The sequence below is a fragment of the Lactuca serriola genome, chromosome 4, assembly GCF_051521515.1.
Source record: "Lactuca serriola cultivar US96UC23 chromosome 4, Lser_US96UC23_V15, whole genome shotgun sequence".
Lineage (NCBI taxonomy): Eukaryota > Viridiplantae > Streptophyta > Magnoliopsida > Asterales > Asteraceae > Lactuca > Lactuca serriola.
In genome coordinates, this window is record NC_136411.1 from 377318945 (window position 1) to 377342258 (window position 23314).

General features: G+C 39.3%; 1 protein-coding gene across 1 annotated transcript; it reads left to right on the top strand.

Moving 5' to 3' along the window:
• Positions 1 to 4363: 4363 nt before the first annotated feature.
• On the top strand, positions 4364 to 7583 carry LOC145097756 (uncharacterized). The gene is made up of 8 exons (XM_079035396.1): positions 4364 to 4666; positions 5124 to 5247; positions 5337 to 5431; positions 5515 to 5640; positions 5720 to 5840; positions 5930 to 6014; positions 6954 to 7067; positions 7168 to 7583. Exons 1-8 carry the CDS (start codon positions 4490 to 4492, stop codon positions 7358 to 7360), a joined length of 1035 nt encoding a protein of 344 aa, XP_078891522.1. The 5' UTR covers positions 4364 to 4489; the 3' UTR covers positions 7361 to 7583.
• Positions 7584 to 23314: the final 15731 nt, after the last annotated feature.

Here is a 23314-nt window from a genome sequence, read left to right on the forward strand (position 1 = left end):
CCAGACAGGGTCTACTCGCCCAGTCCGGGAACCGACTTGCCGAGTCCACGGCTTAAACCCCGCGTCTTATCTCGTTTCTACTCGGTGAGTTGGTCCTTCAACTCGCCGAGTCCAAGACCAAAAATTCAATATTTAAAGAGTTAATTACAAAGAATACGTACCAAGAACTAGGTGCTACAAAACATTTACAAGTCTTTTCTTTACAGTTTTACAAATTAACGACATTAAAATACTTATGAATTCACCAGCTTAAATGCTGATCTACGCTTTCAAAATAACTTGTATTCTCAGGTTACCAGTAGACAGGTACGATGACCAGGTTTTGAGAAGACGGGGCAGTCAAGACTCTCCTTTTATTTTGATTATTCATTATGTCGTTTTACTCTATGAAAGAACACACTTGTATTAAAATTATACTATTAATGCAATGGATGATGTTGTTGCTTGTTTACTACTTTACACTGTCGTGATATTGTACACGACGTCCTCCGCCCCAGAACGTTTCCGCCGTTCTTGGTTTTGGGGTGTGACACAATAGGTACCATAAATGCTCATCTAGGTATCTCTCCTAGATTACTTCTCTACTCAAGTCCCTTCTTTACAAGGATTCCCGCTGGATACTCTTACTCAGCACATACTCAAAGGCGCATCATAGATAACAGAAACTCCTAGACTAAGGCATCACAAATCAGGCCACTCTAGTCCTAAATTATGAAATACCTAGCCTGTCTCTAGCATGTATAATATCTCATAACACATAAGGTAAGGGTATTTTGGGAAATCACTGTTCGGGATCTGGCTGATTGTACACATTGCTCCTCTTTTTCTCTTAAAACTCCTGCTCGTATTAGAAAAATCATTTATTTTGAAAAAACTTTCCTTAATTCCTCAGTTTGAGTTCAGACATATCCGAAGGTGCATCCGAATCCGTCAAACCAAGGCTCTGATACCAACTTGAAACAACGTAAATTTTCAAGAGAAATTTTTGATTTAAAATCATATAAATCCTCATGACACATTTTATTAAAATGTCATTGTTCAATTCACAAAACATAACTCCAGGTTTTAGTAATTAATAATCCAGGATCCTCATAACTCTTTCTCTGGTGTGTACAATCAACCGGTGCCATCCCGCAATCCTGAGAACCTGAAACACATAACACATAACACGGTAAGCACGAAGCTTAGTGAGTTCCCCAAGATACCACATAAAACACATATTAGCCACTCGAGGCTATATCTCTATGGACCCTCTGGTCCTAACTCTGTGGACCTTTCGGTCATAACTCTGGAACACACACACAACATAAATCACATAGAAATAATGCAGTGCATCACATCACATAAATAGCATACAAAATACTCAGTCACATAACTCTAATTACCACTATAGGTAATGTATAGTGAGAAGACTCACCTGGCAAGCAGAAAGCAGCTATCCTCACACTTGAATCTCGAACTCGCCATCGCCTAACACATAGGATGAATATCTCTTATAATAACCCTTTTTCACGACTCAGATAATCGAAGGCGGTTCCTTCTCTTTCTAACTCTTTAAAGTGGGTAAAAGACCATTTTACCCTTCCAAGGACTCTTATTACTTATGTTGACCAAAACCCCAAAGTCAACAGAAGTCAAGCTAAAGTCAACAGTCCATATTTAACCCTACTAGTCGAGTGCACCCATGCGACTCGTCGAGTCCCCTCGCATCAACTGAACTCTATCTAGGACTCACTCAGCTCGTCGAGTTGACTCCCAACTCGGCGGGCCAACACTGGGTTAAGACTACTCGGTCAAACCCGCTACGACTCGTCAAGTCACCCATGGACTCGGCGTGTTGGCTCCCACATATTTCTCATTCAGCCATTTGAGGTTAGATCTGCAACCCAAACTCATAGATCTAACCTCCTACTACCCAAAAGTCACGTAAAGGTCTGAACTTGAGGCTCATGCATGGTGTATTTTGCTCTATACACCATTTTGACTCCATTGAAGCTCCATAACTTCAAAGCTCCAAGGTTACTCACTCATGGCTGCCTACTTTTTGGATCTCTTGACGTCACAAGGTCCAAATCTACAATTGACTCGAAAAAGGGTTTGGATGCACCCAAAACCCCATCAATATGGATACAAGGCCAACTTTACAACCAAGGAAATCTACTCAAACACAAGGGAGGCAAGAGTTGTACCATATCTGAAGCTTGAAATGAAGATGAGACCGATCCACCAACTCTCCTCTGAGACCCTTGCAACTCCCTTGATCTTCTTCTCAAAGAAATGACCTCCAAGAAGCCTCTTTCCTCTCTAGCTCATAAATAACTCTAGGGTTTCTCTCAAGGGACGAAGACAATGTTGGGAAGGGGCCAAGGAGGCTATAAGTGCCTTTAAATAGGTCCCAAACCCCGGAGATTAGGGTTTCTCTGCCCAACACCTACTCGGCGAGTCCCTCCTCGGACTCGTCGAGTCCACTCATTAAATCCACGGAAGAAACCCGACTCGACTCGGCGAGTTGGACCCTTAACTCGTCGAGTCTCTCCTTTAATCACAAGATTAACCTACACCATAATACCTTTGAAAATCCGGATGTTACAATTCTCCCCCACTTGAATTAGATTTTGCCCTCGAAATCACTCCGTAACCACACAAAGTTCATTAACACAAAAGACACCACCGGAAGGATCTGCTACTACCCCGATATCTTTCTCAATGGACACCTAAAACCACATAGAAACTCCCAAGTCCTAAAACAAAACCAACTCTTCGGCCACTAATATACTCTTTTCCAATATCTGGAAACCCTAGTGGCCTAACTCGCCGCCAGACCACCCACTCAAGCGATCACCATGATATTTGCTCCTCGAATGTCAACCCTGATAACCCACTGATCCTCTGATTCTCATAAGACCGAATCCAACAATCGGATACTGCTCACTCATACCAACATGCTAAAAGATCTGAATCACGCCCCAAGAAACGGAAGGGTCCACACCTCACTAGGGCTCATCCACTAAACCGCTATCAGAACCCATCCGAACAAAGAATCCTTAACACTTTGTCCTCAGACATAAGGGAAAAACCATACTCGTTCAGAAGTGTCCTCAAACATCACATTCGTAAGCCCCAACTTCGTTTCTCATATCCCTTTTCAATACTGGGCACTAAGTCGACTCCTAACTCCACAATTGGACCTCCAAAGGTCACCCATAACATGCCCCGAAATGTCTCACCGACTTCCTTCTCACAACAACAACCTCAACCCAACGACACACAAGTCACGAAGCTCTCTTTATCCCAACGAATACCACAAACCCACTAAATTGTTTCACCCTCGACCTCTGTCGAACACCACTCCTTAGATACATGCGCCTCGCGATACCTCCCGTACCCGAGTGTTGACCTACACAGGTCTAAGACATCAGTGGATAAACAATACCTCTCAACTTGGGACCTATCTCAGAATCTAGAATCTCATCCCGCCTACTCAAAGCACCACTAGAGCCAAACTCAAACTCGAGAGTTTGGTCCGACCCAGAATTGGAACTACTCGACCTTATGAAACCACTCAACTCATGACTCATGACCCACAACCCATGTGTACATCACTTCCCCAATTCCTTCTGATTGTGATAACCACACCTTAACTCAGTATATAACGATCCTTGATCATTAAGGAGACCAAAGTCTCGTTCATGGTCCGACCACCAGGTCCCCAAAAACTCAATAATAAGGCTACCCAAGCCTAACACTCATCTGCGTCATAATTACCATTTGTCCATAATTACCTATATAGATTTAAATGTAACATTTGTCCATAATTACCATCTAGAAAAGAATAAGACATGATACCTATATAGATCGGAATGTAACATTTGTCCATAATTACAATTTAGAAAAGAAATTAACGACTCCACATTAACCAATCTAAATGTTTGATCATAATAATTTCAATTCTAAAGCTTTTTGGTATACTCACAACGAAAATGTTTGTGGCCACGATGACGTGCTATCACAATTATGTACACCATCCCAATGCATCGTTGTGGTCGTGGTCATGATGGATTCTCGTCACTACCACATGTGACAACCCCCAATTAGATTTTTCTTCATTTCTTTCTTTTCCATGCAAAACATCTTGTGGTTCATGGCAAGTACACAAAGGTCGTTGTGGAAGAAGGTTGGAGGAGATGAATGGTGAGGTGATCCATGGTTTGGGTCGTCCACTCGAGAAGCCCTACTACAATCCAAAGGCCCATTCTCTATTATCTTATTGATTCTATAAGCACAAATGATCACTTTAGTGTCCATGAAAATGTACAAATTTTTATGCACGGTGGACCATAAGTTTAAGTCAAACATATGAACAATCCTTACAACACCAATTTTTACTCGCAACCGCTTATCAAGGAATCTACCAACAAAACACCGGCGAGGCAAAAACACTCTACGGCGAGGCAAAGACCTCTCAGAGCAGCAATCAAATCGAGCAGTAATGGGAGAAGAACGAGATCCACAGAAGTTGAAGAAGATAGCGGCAGCTGCTTACGACTATGATAACGATTCTAGATGGGCTGACTACTGGTCCAATGTCCTCATCCCTCCTCACATGGCTTCTCGCTCCGATGATGTTGTCAACCACTTTAAACGCAAATTCTACCAGCGATACATCGTTAGTACTCTTGCTTCTCCCTAATTTTCGCACTCAAAATCTGATTATCAGCTTCGATTCTAAAACTTAGGGTTTTGCTTACTTCGAACTGTCTCCGATGAATTTCCTTATGCTAGACATTTCAGATCTTATCCGTGTGTCAATTGCTAATGAGTTAGAATCGATTTACCTCGCTACTTATGAGCTTTTGATTGCTTACTAGTTTTTAGGTTATGGAAATGAATTGTTGAAGCATTATTGAGCTCTATGTTCCTTCAATTTATTGAAATTACTCAAATTAGGGTTCATAGATCAGGGGACTAAAACAGTTGTCCATAACTTAATTGATGATAATTTTATGCTTGCCTAGATGATGGTGATGAATTTTTGCATTTTGTTGTTACTCTTAACAATGGAATTTAGCTTTAATGGAGGAAATTCAATTAACACATTCTCTGATAAACAACTTGGTGTTCAGGATCCTGATTTTGTTGTGGAACCAATGACTACAAATACTACCTCACAGCCTGCAAGATCATCAACATCATCATCACCATCACCACCATCATCATCATCATCATCATCTGCACCTCGCAGCTCAGGTAGTAAATCTTTCCCTCTTTATTCTTCTCTCATTCCCTTTTTATTTATCTTTCACCAATTTGTAATCAAATGCAACAAAACATTGTAGGGTCAACCACAAGAACAACTACAGGGACACCTCCTCCAAGTTCAACTCCTTTGCGTTGGGATAGACAAACAATCCAGTTTTCTGTCAATGCATGGGTAATAATGCAAGTTACATATGGGAATAGAAAAAAATGTTAAAAATATTGTTAAAGTTTTATATAATATTGTTGTTGATGTAGGTGTTTGTTGTAGCTGTGCTTGCTATGTTTCCACTGATACCTAAAAGCCTTTCAAATAGGGCTTATCGCCTTTCATTCATGGGAACTGCATGTTCTTCTTTGTATTCTCTCTACTCTCTCTATGGGGTAATTTTTATTGATTATATAAAATAGAAAATAGAAAATATTTTGTTGATGCTAATGGTAATATTATTATATCTTGTAGAAACCTAGGGCATGGAATTTACAGGAAGTGCAAGTGTGGCTTCAATCAGTAATTTCAACTAAAGATTTTATCTTTTTTATTTACTGCCTCACTTTTGTCACTTCAAATCTTCACCTTACATGTTAGTAAATCTTACAACCTTTTGTTTATTTATTTTATTTTCTATTGAAAAATTGTTATTAATTCTATAAATGTTGATTTCTTTTTTAGTTGCTTTGTTGCCTATTGGATGTCGAGCTTTGGAACATTCTGCAAAATTCATTAGGCGTAATTTTAGTCGTTCGTCTTTTTACAGGTAAAAAAAAGATCCCAAATTTTTTTTTGTTAAAAAAGTTTGATCATTTTAGAGTTAATTTTTGGGTTAATCTCATAAAAGACCTTATATTTTGTGTTTTTTCCGGATTAAACCTCACATTTATTTTTTTGCCTGAAAAAGGCCTTGCATTTTTTCCGATTTTGCCCTTTTAGTTATATTTTTCAAAAAAAAAACTGTAAAATGTGAGGGTTTTTGTCAGGAAAAACTAAAAAAGTTGAGGGTTTATTTGGAATCATTTAGAAGGTTAAAGGTTTTTTTTCGGAAAAAGAAATATAAACTTGAGGGCTTTTTCGTGAAAAATGAAAAAATACAAACTCTTTTTGAGGCAAAATATAAATTCGAGGTTTAATCCGAAAAAAAACACAAAATATAAGGTCTGTTTTTATAGGGTTAAATTAAAAAAGACTTTATATTTTGTGTTTTTTTTTTCGGATTAAACCTCAAATTTATTTTTTGCCTGAAAAAACCTTTTATTTTTTCATTTTCCCCAATTTGGCCCTTTTAGTCATTTTTTGCCCAAAAAAATTGAAAAATGTGAGGTTTTTTTGAGAAAAAATAAATAAGTTGAGGGTTTATTTAGAAGCATTTAGAAGGCTGAGGGTTTTTTTTTTCAGAAAAGAGAATACAAAGTTAAGGGTCTTTTCAGAAAAAATACAAGGTCTTTTTCAGGCAAAAATTAAATTCGAGGTTTAATCCGAAAAAAACACAAAATATAAGGTCCTTTTTGAGGTTAACCCTTTTTTCCGGAAAAAAAAAATGTAAAATTTGAGGTCTTTTCGGAAAAAAAATGAAAAAACGTAAGGTTTTTTTCAGAAAAAAAAAACAAAAAATATAATTTTTTTTTACGAGATTAACCTTTAATCTTCTTACATTCTTTTGCTTCTCATATGGTAATTAATTTATATTTATTATTTTTAGGAAGTATTTTGAAGAGGCTTGTGTGTGGGTGGAATCAAACACAACAACACTCAGCATACTCTCTTCACAAGCCGAGATTGGAATCGGGTTCCTTTTGATCATCTCTCTCCTATCGTCAGTAACCTTATTTATTTATTTATTATTTTTTTTTTTTGGGTGAAATGAAATCTGTTTTTTTTTTTTTTTGAAATTAATTATTTGCAAATATTTACAGGTGGCAGCGTAACATCATACAAACATTCATGTATTGGCAGCTGTTGAAGCTGATGTATCATGCGCCAGTGACGGCTGGTTACCATCAAAGCGTGTGGTCTAAAATAGGGAGGACGGTCAACCCTCTTATTCATCGATATGCACCGTTTCTAAACACTCCAATTTCTACCATACAACGATGGTGGTTTAGGTGAATGTGATGATTCATAACTTTTGTATGGGAAGTTTAACAGATATAGAGAGAATAATAAGGATTTTGATATATAATGGAACAAAATATATAGTATTATACTATTATGTAATATGAAAACCTTTAACTGGAGGATTTTATAAGTTGGAGATTTTGTGTTGGATCAGTTGATTCAGATCGTGTGTTATTGGAGAAAAGGACAGAAAAGACAGATATAGCTTTTTTTTTTTTTTTTTCGTTAATGATTTGCCTAAAAAATAGTCCAAAAGTTTATGGTTTATTAAACTGGTCATCGATTTTGAAATGTCTATACCGAAATGCACTATTTATTTGAAAGAAGGAATTCGAAAAGAATATAGCATTGCAAAATCACTGAACAGTGATACCAGATTTTTTTAGTACTGTGGAATTGGTGTTCAATAGTTCATATCGTGAAATCAATTATATTTTCATAAAAATCATGATTTTTATGATGGAAAAAGCCAATTCTTTTTAAGAGGGTGTTTGGGATTTCATTCTGAAGTTTAAAAGGATTTTTATCCAAAATGACTTATTGACTTATAAATGTGGGAAAAGTAGTTTTTAAAAAAATGTTTGGATTAGATTTTTAGTGGCAAAAGTCAATAAGTTAAAAAGTATTTGGCTAACTTATTGACTTTTGCTTGTTTTTTATTTTAATAAGTCATAAGTCATTTCAAGAAGTCACAAATTGTAACTTCTTCAAAACTCATTTTCAAAGGTTAAATCAAAAGTCATTTTAAAAGTCCTTATTAATTATCCAAATACTTTTTTTAGCTTATTAACTTTTCAAAAAGTCAATAAGTTAAAAAGGAGTTTTTAGATGAAATGCCAAACACCCTCTAAGTTTTCTTGTGGTAGGAATTCAAAGACTTTTAGGGAAATTGTGATTCTCAATATTTTTGGAAAACTTTCACTTTAGTTTCAAAAAAATTACTAAACAAAAAAGTCCGGATTATTTGATTTTACACGATAATATGTAATTTCCTGTTAAAAGAAAGAAAAAGAATTTGATCTTACCGATTCGAGTATGGATCTTGTGCTTTCAGTAGTACGGGTCAAATACTATCTTCCACATCTATCCATACTTTCCTCGGCAATCATCATGAATCCTCTAAGTCACTTTCTCAAACCAATACACCAAAACTCACTAAACCCACTAAAGCACTTTCTAGGCTCCCCTAGGTTCCCGACCTCACCTAGCCCTCAGCTGCTGAAAGACTCCCACCAATGTCAACTAGCTACTTCATGAATATAGTCACATGCAACAGAGATCAGATAGTCCTTCGAGTAAAAGACTCAACCCTAGAACGGTTGGACACAAACGAGAGCTACACAATAGGGTCAAATCCATCACTTTAAGATTATTCAACTTGTGCCACATGTGACTTAACATATTCACTTAGTAGCTGATTCACATCACTAAGAGTCCCACAAAGCACAAAGCAACCAATATTTAGGCAACGAAAAATCTAACCAGCACAAATTAATCAAGCCATTCTATCCACTGATCTCAAAACCATACTATCGTGCAACTCTTAAAGCTCAAACAATTAGGCATAACCTAAACAAGCCATCATACTACTGACTGATGAGTTCGTGGTGATGCCGTTTGGGCTCACCAATGCTCCTGCCGTGTTCATGGACCTCATGAACCACGTATGCAGACCGATGTTGGATCGGTCTGTGATAGTTTTCATTGACGACATCTTGGTTTATTCCAAGACACAGGAGGAGCATGAGGAGCATCTGAGAGAGGTATTGGAGACCCTGAGGAGGGAGAGCTTGTATTCCAAGTTCTCCAAGTGTGAGTTTTGGTTGCGCGAGGTGCAATTTCTCGAACACCTTGTCAACCAGAACGGGATTCTGGTCGATCCGGCCAAGGTTGAGGCCGTGATGAGGTGGGAGGTTCCGAAGTCTCCATCTGAGATTCGGAGTTTCCTACGATTGGCAGGCTACTATCGGAGATTCATTCAAGATTTCTCCAAGATAGTCGTACCCCTGACGCGACTGATGAAGAAAGTCGTAGTCTTTCGGTGGGGACCCGAGCAGCAGGCTGCGTTTGAGACGCTGAGACAGAGATTGTGCAAGGCGCCAATCTTAGCCCTGCCAGAGGGCGTAGAGGATTTTGTGGTTTACTGCGACGCGTCCATTTCAGGGTTGGGCGCGGTACTGATGCAGAGGGGGCATGTCATTTCCTACGCTTCAAGGCAGCTCAAGCCTCACGAGGCGAACTACCCGACGCATGATTTGGAGTTGGGGGCGGTGGTTTTTGCCCTCAAGATTTGGCGGCATTACCTCTACGGGGTTCGATGCACCATCTACACGGACCACAAGAGTTTGAGGTACCTCATGGATCAGCCGAATCTGAACATGAGGCAGCGTCGGTGGTTGGACGTGGTGAAGGATTATGATTGCGAGATCCTCTACCACCCGGGGAAGGCCAACGTGGTGGCCGATGCGCTTAGCCGCAAGGCGGCGCTGATCAGGGATATTTACATGAGAATGACCGTAGTGACTCCCCTGTTGGAGCAAATTCGGGAGGCTCAACAGGAGGCTATCAAGGAGGAGCATCGGAAGAGCGAGCGTGTGGTGGGTTAGGTTTCCTCCTTCGATTATGATAGTCGAGGACTATTGACACTACACCGTAGGGTGTGGGTGCCGTATCACGGAGGCGTGCGTCAGATCTTGATGGAAGAGGCGCATAAATCCCGATTCTCTATTCATCCAGGGGCGACGAAGATGTATAGGGATCTTCGTCTAGATTATTGGTGGCCCTACATGAAGCGGGATGTGGCCTGGTACGTCGAGCGGTGCTTGACCTGCAGGAAGGTCAAGGCCGAACATCAGAGGCCGCATGGTAAGATGCAGCCGTTGGATATTCCACTATGGAAATGGGAAGATATCACGATGGATTTTATCACGAAGCTTCCCAGGACTGCGCGTGGAGTAGATTCGATTTGGGTCATCGTGGATCGATTGACCAAGAGCGCCCATTTTATTCTGATCCAGGAGAGCATCTCGGCCGAAAAGCTGGCCGATATCTACATCAGGGAGATAGTAGCGCGACACGGGGTGCCAGTGTCAGTGATATCAGATCGAGATGTGCGGTTCACTTCTAGGTTTTGGAAGAGGTTTCATGACGAGTTGGGCACTCGGTTACATTTTAGCACCGCCTTCCACCCGCAGACAGATGGTCAGAGCGAGCGGACCATCCAGACTCTGGAGGATATGTTGCGGGCGTGCGTGCTAGACTTCAGTGGTAGCTGGGATACTTATCTTCCCTTGGCTGAGTTCTCGTACAACAACAGCTACCACGCGAGTATCGACCGCCCTCCATTCGAGATGTTGTACGGACAAAGGTGCAGGACCCCGATATGCTGGGGAGAGGTTGGTCAGAGGGTCATGGGGAGCACCGAAGTGGTGCTCAAGACTACCGAGAGGATTCAGCAGGTTCGGAGCAGGCTTCAAACCGCGCAGAGTCGGCAGAAAAGTTACGCCGGCAAGCGCCGATCTGACCTGGAGTTTCAGGTTGGGGATATGGTTCTCCTGAAGGTGTCGCCTTGGAAGGGCGTCATTCGATTCAGGAAGTAGGGCAAGTTGGGCCGTTCAGTGTTGTAGCCCGGGTGGGCAAGGTGGTGTATAGGCTGGATCTGCCAGTCGAGCTCAGCCAGATCCACAACACTTTCCATGTTTCTCAGCTGCGGAAGTGCCTAGTGGACGATTCAGCGGTAGTGCCATTAGAGGATATACAGGTTGATGACAACCTGAATTACATTGAGCGTCCAGTCGCAATCCTCGACATGAAGTCGAAGGATTTGAGGAACAAACGAGTGGAACTCGTGAAGGTGCAATGGCAACACCGGAAGGGATCATAGTGGACTTGGGAGCCAGTGGAAGAGATGATGGAGCATTACCCCGAGCTGTTTCAGGATCGAGCAGCAGACTTCGAGGACGAAGTCTAAAATAAGTGGGGGAGATTTATAGCACCTGGTTCCTGGTATGTAAGATTTATCTGAGTATTTTGTATTATTGGCCTTGGACTCGGCGAGTTGGAGGCCCGACTCGCCGAGTAGAGACGAGACTTGGGACGCGGTTAAGTTGGCGACTCGGCGAGTCCACATTATGGACTCGGCGAGTCCGCGTTGTCTGATGAAACCCTAATTTCCAAGGGTTTGCACCCTATTTAAACGACCATTTGCGCCCCAACTCCGCCCCCTTCACCCTCAGAAGCTCTCCATACATTCTAGCCCTTGTTCTTGTGAGTTTGAGGCTTTTTAATGTGTTTCCTTGAAGATTTTGGGAAGGAAGAGGAGTAGATCAAGAGGAAGGGAAGGAAGCCAAGCATCTTCGTGTTCTCTCAGTAATTTCTTGGAGGTATAACTCGTTTTCCCTTTGTTTCTATGCTTATTACTCCATTAAAGTCCTTCTTGAACCATGTCCCAAGCTTGGTTGTGCATTATTGGTTGATTCAAGTTGTTAGCCTTTAGATCTAGACCCTATTCAGTCCCTGGAGCTTGGATCTACTGCCTTTATGGAGTCATATTGCACACAAGCCCTAGATCTACCCCTTTTGGTGCACTTTGAGCCTTAGAACCTTTATTGGTGATGATCTACACGTAAAGTTGGAAACTTTACGTGTAAACCAGGCCCTAGGAGCCCAGATCTATGAATGGCATGGACTGGATTCGAGCAAAATCGCGTATATGGCTTTTGCATGAAGCAGACTCGGCGAGTCGCTCATCTGACTCGGCGAGTCTGGTCGCGAGTCTCCGAGTTTGTCCCCTTTTCGTTGTGTCGAGTTGAGTAGTGAGTCCTGGGTGGACTCGGTGAGTTGGTAGCCGAGCTCACCCATGAAGGAACTCGGCGAGTTCAAGGCAATCTTCTTAGATCAAGAACAGACTCGGCGAGTTGTTCATACAACTCGGCGAGTCACAACATGAATTGTTCATCGGATGAAGATGAACTCGACGGGTTGTTCATACAACTCGGCGAGTAGGATGAAGGACTTGGATATCAGTTTAGAAGGAGAACTCGTCGAGTCAACGCCCAACTCGACGAGTAGAGACGGGTTGCAGGACAATTGATTGGATAAGGACTCGGCGAGTTGGGAAGCCAAATCGGTGAGTCGGGTCAACTGAAAGATGACTCTGGCTTTGACTTTTAACTTGATCAAGGGTAAAATGGTCAATTTACCCGAGGGTCAGTTAGCGGTGTTTGATTGAGTGTTTTGTGGGAATTATAGCCGGAGGATTTCCGGAGTAGCAGCAGCAACAGACAGTCAATTCCCACACAGACCAGAAGCTATTTCGAGGCGAGTTTCCTTCCAGTAGGAACGGGTCTAAGGCACCAAGGCCGACCCGTGTAGACGAGATGTTAGCACTAGAGTGTGGGCCGAGCCCGTATCTCCTGGTTTAGTTAAGTATGATATATGTGTCAGTATGATAGAGTTGTCTATACTTGTTGTCTGTGTGATACTTGTATATTATGAGTTAGCGGTTGAGTGTGGGCAAGGCTCGTATCTCTCTGAGAGTGGAGTGTGGGCTAGGCCCGTATCTCCCAGATAGTAGAGTGTGGGCGAGGCCTGTATCTCCCGGCTAGCGAAGTGTGGGCAGGGCCCGTATCTTCACGAGTGTGGGCGAGGCCCGTATCTCCCGGCTAGCAAAGTGTGGGCAGGGCCCGTATCTTCACGAGTGTGGGCGAGGCCCGTAACTCCTAGCTGAATGTTGTATGTTATATGCTTGCATGGTATGAGGTATTATGGGGGAACTCACTAAGCTTTGTTCTTACAGTTTACAGTTTTGGTTTCAGGTACCTCTTCATCGAAGGGGAAGGAGCTGGCACGGTAGCGGCACATCATGCACACACACTGGTTTCCGCATTTACGAGATTTCTCTGGGATTTATACTCTGATATTTCGATTGGTTGTATGATTTGGCTTTTAGACATGGTTTACGTTGTGATGTGGTTTGATCAAACAATGTTTTTAATTATTAATGTTTTCTAAAGTAATGTTTAAAAATGAAATTTTTGGATGTGAAAATTGGGTCATTACACTCGAACCCCTCAAACCAAGGCTCTGATACCAACTTGTAACATCCCGAAAATCAAGGGTAAAAATTTCATTTTTAATTTATAATTCCAAACATCTATTTACATTTATCCAAATATTAAGGTATCCCAAATTAAAACAATTATCAGAGTAACTCCCAAAATCAACGGTTGCAGAAAACATAGGTGTGTGCGTTGCGATCAAGTCGGGCCCTTCCCTTTCGAAACGGAAGTACCTGAAACCATAAATCACAAACTGTAAGCACAAAGCTTACTGAGTTCCCCAAATACCACATACCATACATATCATACAAGCCATACATTACATACATATCCAATCCATCAATAAAAGTGCTATGAACCAACCATAGTCTTGCCATTATGCTACGAATCGCCTCGTGGTCTTCCTTGCCAGGCCGGGGGCTAAAACCATGGGTCTTAGAGACAAGTGCAAGGGTCACCTCCGGGTCTTTCATGCAAGCATCGCAAAGACAACTAGCATACAATCTACAATACATAATTAACATAAAAATGTCAGGAGCTACCTCCGGGTCTTCCTACAATACATAAACCAAATGGGCCGGCATTGGTGCCTTCGACTGTAACATCCCAAAAATCATGACCAATTTTTTTTTTTTAAAACATTACTTAACCATAAATATTAAATCGTTTCAATCATACTAAAAGGGTTATATAACAAATCAGAGTATCTTTTAAAAACACCTGTTCATTTTATCGGAGTAAACATCCCATGCTAAACTTCTTGGTGTGTGCCATGCGATCGTCCCGGGCTCTTCCCTCCGCTACCGGAAGTACATGAAACCAAAACTGAAAATCGTAAGCATGAAGCTTAGTGAGTTCCCCAACATACCACATACCATATACGCATAACCAGGAACACATAACCACATACTAGGCCCCCGACCGCTGCAACGGGCCTCGCCCGACATCAGGCCCCCCTAGCATCAGGTCCCACATGGCATCGAGCCCCGCTCGGTATACATATATGTTCCTCTTAGGCCCCTCCTTTCTCCGGGCCTCGCCCGCTACATGCATACATACAATCGAATAACATACTAGAACATACATAAACATACTCTAACTGTACCCTGATCTAAGGCCTCGCCTAACTTGGGCCCAACCCTTGGTCTGCTACTGAAGTAGTGGAATCCCGTCCATACTCCTACTAGTAGTGAGATACGGGCCCCCGCCCACACTCACATCCTTCCTTTCACGGGCCTCGCCCCTACTCTGCTAATATCAAGATATGGAACCCCATCCATACTCAGCTAGTGATGAGATACGGGACCTCACCCACACTCACCTCCCTACCAGGCACATACAAGTATCATAGAGACACAAGTATAATCTAACATACAACACAAGAATCTTCCTCGGGTTTGCCCCGGCATCAGACCCTTGGTCCGGAACCTATCGTACCGACACATGCAAGAATCAAAAAGACCTCTAGCATCCTAACATTCCTCGGGCCTCGCCTGGCATCAGGTCGTAACCCGGAACATATAACAGTAAGTGCCTAGGGCTAACCCTCGGGTCTTCCTTCTATACATAAATATAAACATAAACATAATCATAATGGGTCGGCATTGTGGCCGTAGACCCATGCACACAGTGAGGAGACTCACCTTGCACTGTTGAAGACTAGCTGAACACTTCTGACTGCTATCCGACAACTCCTGAACTGCTGATCCTTCGGCTCCCCAAACTATCAATACCCAAAATAACACTTAGACCACAATACCCTCAAAAGTCACACCAGGTCAAAGTCAACGCTCTGAGTTGATCCAACTCGCCGAGTTGACCCACCAACTCATCGAGTCCCACAGTCCACACAAAACTCTGGACTTCGATCCTACTCGTCGAGTTCTCCGTGAACTCGTCGAGTGTACCTTCAACACATCATGAACCTCCTTCATCTGACTCTCCGAGTTCCTCTTTGAACTCGCCGAGTCCACCTTCATAAATTAAGGAGATTGCCTTAGACTCGCCGAGTTCCTTCTTGAACTCTTCGAGTATGATGATCTTCGTGTCCACTATGGACCTAGACTGGTTGAGTCCCTGACCAACTCAACTCACACCCTTTAACATAAGGGTTTTAGGGCAAGAAAACGGTCTGAATCGTCGAGTCCCTCTACGTCCCAATCTATTCAGACGATTTATGAGGGTGTCAAAGCATCCAAAACATAGATCTGGACCCAACCACCTCATAACCATGCAAAGCTATTGCCTTTTTCCTCCATTCATGGACTTTTGAGCTAAAAAGGCCAAAAGAACACTTCATGTGCTTGCATGGGGATTCCTATGGCATAAAGCTTGCACCTTTATGCCATAACAACCCTTAGTGGTCCTAGATCTGAAAACACAAGCCCTTGGGACGTCCATTCCTCTCATGCTAGGGTTGTTGGACCAAAAACCCCTAAAAGTGACAAAGAAGAGATCTACATGCATAATGATCAATGTGGAAGCTTTCTAACCAAAAAAAGGAGGAGAATACGAGAGGTTTATGGATCTACTAATCTCTTCTTATATCCCCAAGGCTCCACCTTCTTCTTCAAGCTTCACAACACTAAAAATGCTCACAATGGCTCACAAACTCATGGAAGGCACTAGGATTTTGTTCTGGTCTTGAGAGAGCATCCATGAGGCTGAAGAACTGAGAATGAGATGCTTAAATAGGGCACCAAGTCCCGAAATTAGGGTTTCCCAATCCAGACCAGACTTGCCGAGTCAGTCCCCCGATTCGCCGAGTCGACCACTTAATTCGCGATACGGAACTCACTCCTACTCGTCGAGTTTTTCCCTGGACTCGACGGGTTGACTCCTTGACTTAGGGTTTTACTTTCCTTTCTTGGTCTTCTGAATTTGAGGTGTTACAATTCGACCCATAGAACAGTGAGGAGACTCACCTCGAATGCATAAAATCACTGAAAGAAATCTCTAGTTGTTGCCCTGACGACGCCTTCGACTATCAGTACCAATATAACACCCAATTAGTAATTAGGTTCCAAACGATGATCCATAATTAATACTTGGGGTAAAATGACCATCTTACCTATGACCCAACATAAACCAAAACTGAGGCCCAAGCCCAAAACCAAAAGCTCTGAACTACAAGATCCATAAAGCCCACTGATGACCCAATTTTCCAAATTAGGCCCAAACCCTTACATGGACCTTTCCTTAAAGCCCATTAAAATTTGCTAATCCAAAACACATATTCACAGCTAGCCAAACAAAACCCTAACAATACAAGCTCAAACCCAAAATGACACCACAAGGCCCAATAAGGCCCAAATATCCCAATTAGGCCTCCATCATGGACCTATACCAAGAAGGCCAAATATCCAAAAGGCCCAAGATGTCCAAACATTAATTGTCACACCCCAAAACCAAGAACGGCGGAAACATTCTGGGGCGGAGGACGTCATGTACAATATCATATCAATGCAAAGTAGTAAATAAGCAACAACATTATCCATTGCATTAATAGTATAATTTCATACAAGTGTGTTCTTTAATAGTAATAAGACACCAAAAAGAATAATCAAAATAAAAGACGAGTCTTGAAGATGCTCCGTCTTCTCAAAACCTGATCATCGGTACCTGTCTACTGGTGACCTGAGAATACAAGTTATTTTGAAAGCGTAGATCAGCATTAAAGCTGGTGAGTTCACAAGTATTTAGTGTCAATGTTTGTATAAGTTTTATGAAAATGTTTGTAATTGAACAATGTAAATGTCTGTATATGTTTGAAAACTCCTAGAAAATCCTATATTTTCTACTAGTATAAAAAGTAGTCTTCTACCAAGACCCGACTGTTTTGTATGTTTGTCTCTTTGTAAAAGTGAAAGATTTTCTCAAGTATGACTATCATTACCAAAACATAGTTTTATATTACCCTTTATGTGAAAAGATCACAATTTGAATATAACGGGAAAATGTATATGTGTACTGCAATATTATTTGTATTAATCACTGAAGTAATAACTACCTTAAAACCAATGGTTTAATTAAGTCAAAATGTGATATGATTGTTACCATACTAATCTGACTATAACACGACGATGAAAGACGTCGGAACAAATGACATTTGGCACCCGTAGACTTGCAAGTCCCACTGTAGCGAAGAACAAAGGTGTAGGATAGTCAATCCAGTATAGATCTATACGTAAACTCACGCTCTCCCTCCACGAGATTATGGTTACAAAACGTGACATAACGAAATGGTCGATGTGTCATGAAGTAGTATCTTACATTATGTTATCTCTGAATCTTGTTATAGTATACTTGTTATAGTAATAGTATTCTATGTATAGTATTCTATGTATAGTATCCTTTATACAGATCCTCTGTTATAATATTCTCTGTCTAGTATTCTCTGTTATAGTATTCTTTATTATAGTATCCTCTGTTATAGTACTCTCTGTTATAGTATCCTCTGTTATAGTACTTGTATATGATAGTATTCTCCTAAACTATACCTATTATAGTTTACTAGTAAGTTATGTATATGAATTGATAATGTATACCCTTGCTACCCAAAGGTACTGAACTAATTGAATAGAACTTTTATGTCTACATATGTATACATAATATATATCTAATATTTAGACGACCTTCGGAAAACTGGTCGGTACCCTAAGTCCACATCCAAACAAGGAAAAGGAAATGAAGCGAGCTAGCAGTCCTAAGTCCTTTAAACATTATGTATATAACTATACATATATATATATATATATATATATATATATATATATATATATACATGCTTTTGATAGTATATATAAGTTAAAAGAGGTTTTGTAATACATTTAAAGAGTTTTGAACAATAAATAAATAATGACTTGATGTTAGTATATAAAACGATTTAAAAGTAGTTTGTTTTGAAACACAGTTTGAAGTATATGAAATCCTTGATTGAAACACAGTTATAAATCACATGTGATTGATCTTATAACTAGTATGTTTTCTACTTATATCCCCCCCCCCCCCCATAAAAGCATTTAAAATCATTTAAAAGATAAGTTTAAGGGGTATGAACTCACCTGAAGTGAGTGATGCGAATGTAAGATCGGTAAAGGATGCTAAGTGTCAAGTGAGGGCTTGAGCACACACGAATCCTATTTAACATATAATGACACACATATGCTTACATTTAGTGTTTATAACAACTAATTAGGTAATGGAACAACCTTAGGGGCTAAGAAACACTTGTACTGAAGTGTTAAACTGTTGGATTAATGTCTAAGTCCATAATTATATTTGGTATGTACTTGACCCGACCCGGCATGGTCCATTTGGGTTGCACTTCACCGACACAATTTATATGGATAATCTTTTGAGAATAGTATGTTTATGATTAATATTAATATATTATAAGTTCTAATATATTAATATGGAATCATATTATTTAATTAGTATTGATCAAGAATTAATTTATAATTAATTAAGTGATCAAAAGGAACTAATTAAATATGGACTCTTATATATATGGAATGGGCCAAGTTCATTTAGGTTGGGCTAAGCTTTCATGGATAGTCCATGGAGTGTTTAACCCATGGATCCTAGGAAATGAAAGGTCATGGGTATTAGGGTTTAACCCTAATCCTCCACACTATATAAAGATGTCCTTGGTTGGTGAAATTGGCACTAGTGTGGATACACTAAGAGGGCTAGCTGATTTCACTAAGAGAGAACCAAGTATTCATATTCTCTAAAGTCTTCCAAGGTGTCTTGGTGATTTGTGATTCCATTTGAGGCTTCCACACTATTGGGGCTAAGCTCTTAAAGCTTGAAGACATCAAGCTACATCAAAAGGTATGTCATCTAACTAGTACTTTGTAGTATAAGAACTTCATAATATGCTAGTTATGATTAAAGCCTTGGAAAGTTCTTATTTGCATGTATTATAGAGAAAACATAGATCCAAGGTTTATAGGGTTGCATGTACACCATAGAAGTGTTAGAATGCTCAAAACCCAACAGTGGTATCAGAGACACGGGTTGTTTTCTGTTATATTGATGCAAATATTTTATTTTCAAAGTTGAAAAAAAAGAAGAAAAACATGAAGTTTGTCAAATTTTAAGATAATTACTTGTTCTTGTGAAAAACTAATTATTTGTAAAATTTGAATAATTTGCTTTATGAGTTTAATTAGGTCAAATTTAATAAAAGATAAAATGATATGATTATTTTATTAGTTTTAAAAGTTTGATCTAAAGAGTTTTATTTTTTGAAACCTCCATAAGTTTTGGATATGAAAAGGTTTTTTAAAAAAAATTGATTCAAAGTTTTTATGGAGTTACAAAATTTGGTGTTAATGTTTTAAAGGATTCCATAACTTAAGAATAAGTTATGGATCACCAAAAGTTTTTTGTTTTACCTTGTTTTATGAGTGAATTTGGATTAATGAATAAAATTATGTGATAGTTGGTTTTAATCCAAATTAATCTAAAAGAAGTTCATAAAATGTGTTTATGTAACTTATAAGTCACATTTATGAATCTTAAAACTCATAAAAGTTGTCATAAGTTACAAAATGAAGAGTCTTTTTCCTCTTTAAATTGTTTTATGACTCCATAACTTGTCCTTAAGTTATGGATGACCAAGAGTCTCTTCATTAAATAATAAATTAATAAAAAGTGTAACCTTAATTAATTCCATAAGTTATAAAATAAAGAAAAGTTAATTCTTTTATTAGTTTAAAGTCTTCCATAACTTGTCCTCAAGTTATGGAACTTGAAGAGTTTTTGGATTAAAACTACTTTAAACACATAAGTTATGGAATTAATTAGTTTTGAATAGCTTCAAAACTTGCCCTCAAGTTTTGGAATTTGAAAAGTTTTCACTTATGAATACTTTAATTCCAAGTTAGCCCTTAGAATTTTAAAGAATTAAAATTCAACCCTTATACTTTATAATATTATAAGTTAATATATATATATATATATATATATATATATATATATATATATATATATATATATATATATATATATGTATAAGAGTAAAGTCAGTCTTACCGCTAGTAGGCCTCATTCACGAAGCCGGTCTATAAGGTGGGTATAAGGTTGTTGCCTATAAAATGGCAACTTAATGGGTGTCCACTCAGGGTCGTTAGCCGAACGGGTTTGACAGGACTATAATTATCCCTTCATTAAAAGTATTAATGATAAATACTAAGTAACTAAACTCTTATAAATACCCAATCTTAGTTACTTAGGAAAATGTGAATAAGGTGTTAATCCATGAAATTACACTTTGCACTTTGTTTAAGTCGGTTAGTGGAGCGTGTGTGGTTAACCGGCACACTAACTCGTATTTAACAAGGTAGGCAAAGGGTAACTTAATGTTTATCATAGTATCGGTGGAGCGTGTGTGGTTAACCGACACATTGATTGAGGGGTAAACAGTTAAGGGTACCAAGTAATTTGCATGGTTACTTCACACCTTGTTTTGTGATCCTCGGCATCCCAGTCACAAAACCTGAAGGGCACACTCGAGATTGAAACATGCCATTGAACAGTTCAATGAATCTCAAAGATCTAGGAGTTTCAAAAAACCAATTAAAACCTAATAATACATTTCGTTTATCTTGGTGGAAATTGGTGAATCGTCATTCACCTACCTTCAAATATTTTATAGCTTGGATTACGGCATACCTCTTCTAAGTTATAAAATAGTTTGTTGGGTCCTAGCCTTAATATTTCATATTGGGTGTCATATTAAGGACTTTAAAATCAACTATCTTGAATATCTCCCAAAAACATGTCTGGTTAGACATTTATGATCTTCCCAAATCTCTTGAAACAAGCTTTACTAAATGAAAATGATGTCCCTTGGAAATCATACTTCATTCACCTCCTCCAATTATTCTCCCTAACCCACAAGTTCTTGAAAAGTTTAAGGTCACTCAAGCCCTATTGGCAAGGCAAGGTCTAGGTGTGGTCACATCTTGGAGATGTAGTCACATATTGACATGCTGGGAGAGTTGGGTGTCAAAATCTTGAGAAAGTTGGTGGTTCAATCACTTTCTAAGTTACATAGTGAGTTCCTTTGGGACACCTATGAAACAGACTATGACAAGACCCTTAATGATCTTATCTATTTGTTAAGATCAACTTTCTTAAAATTGATGGACATTGACAATAGTGACACAGGAAATCCAGAAAAGCATTCTCTTCCCAATGGAAAGGGATCAGCCATAGTCAACTCGGTTGACCAAATGGTAAAGAGAAAAGCTAAGTCTGTGATAGTCTCGTGTACCATTATCAAAGGGTCCATAGGTTTATATTGCCAAAGAAAGGGGCATTGGTTGCGAAGCTGCCAAATTTACCTAAGGATGTTGAAGTCAATAAGTTTGACTCTACTTCAGGTAAAGTCCACTATCTAACTCTGTTAAGTTTCTATTCTGAGATTCCTGATACATGATGTGACTGGGTCACATGGTGATGTTTTAAGAATCAAAGAAAAGTGAAGAAACTTAAAGAAAGAATATGCTGAATCTGAGCGCATAGATGGAATTCTATCGCGTAGTTTGAAGATCGGATTCTTGAGCTACTTCTTAGGAGTTATGAGATATTGCTTAGGAATAGATAACAACAAGTTTTCATATGGATTGTAAGGATAAGTTTTTCTGCAAAGTTTTAAAATAAAAGAAAATTTTTGATTTTATTTATTTTAAAATATCCTTACAATGGCATTTGAGGAAAAATTGTTGCTTATATGATTCCATTAATAGCAATAGTGGAAATATGAAATTGATTCTTTCATTTGTGATAATGTCAAAATTTACCAAATAAGGAAAGATTCTTATCACCCAAGTTTCATTTGGACCGAAACTTGGAATCATGCAAGTTGTATAGCATGATGAATGAGAACTTTCAAGTATTGGAAAATTAAGACTAATTACTTGGTCACATGGATGCGTAAGTCAAGTAAAGGACTAAGGGATCGAGTACACATTCTTGTGCACTGATTAAGTCCACCACAAAAGATCGATAAGACTATTCGTCGTAGTTTACTAAAGCTCAGTAAATATGATTATACTTACAAGCTTAAGTGTAACTCTGAGACAATGGAAAAAGGTTCCAATGTATGACAGAGCGAATAAGAAGAATCAAATTAGGCAGAAGGATAGAAGTTTCTCAAATCTGAAAAGATGGGAGAGTACTTTAGTATCAGTTTTGTGATCATCTTAATGATTAAGAAACCATAGCACAATTAGTTCTCTAAGGAAATCTTAGTGCATTCTTATGACTAAGAAGAGGAACTTGAATTGTTGAAGTGGTTAAATCAAGAAGATGAGTCATACTTCGTTCCAATACAAGTCTTAGAGTCATACTCCAAGATTGTAATTTGAGTGACATGTCTTAAAGAAGGTTTAAAACACTTGTCAAATGTAAGAGTAAAAGTTTTCTACTCTTGTACATTTGAAATTGGTAAGTTGTGATGTTTTGGATAAAACAAAGACCAACTTAGGCCAATTGTGTGAAGTGTTTGTCTTGGTTTGAATCCACACTATCTCTTGAATAACTAACAAGAAAGTCTTATATGTCAAGAGGACAGTGGGAGTCTTAAAGGTCTTGAAAGTCTCAAGAACTAATCAAGAATAAAACCTGAAATTCTTCCTAGTACACGACTTGAGGTTTATAACCTATCGTGTTGACATATTCTGTGCCCATTCCGGTTAAAGTTGGTTTTGCATATGAGTTCTTAGAGTTCTCAATTAGTTGCACAACAACTTGGAAGCAATAGCAGGCCCTTGAGCTGCCAGGTGGCAAGAAATTAAGATTGAGTTCAATCCATATGAGTGTAGATTTGTCATTATCCTTGTCTTGTGTCTATGGTTTTGATAATTCACATGGA

Excerpts from the sequence above, each read along its gene's own strand:
- LOC145097756 (XM_079035396.1), top strand. The coding sequence starts at position 4,490 with ATGGGAGAAGAACGAGATCCACAGAAGTTGAAGAAGATAGCGGCAGCT. Across the intron at positions 5,432-5,514 it reads AGTTTTCTGTCAATGCATGG|GTGTTTGTTGTAGCTGTGCT; the intron begins GTAATAATGCAA and ends TTGTTGATGTAG. Across the intron at positions 5,641-5,719 it reads CTCTCTACTCTCTCTATGGG|AAACCTAGGGCATGGAATTT; the intron begins GTAATTTTTATT and ends TATATCTTGTAG.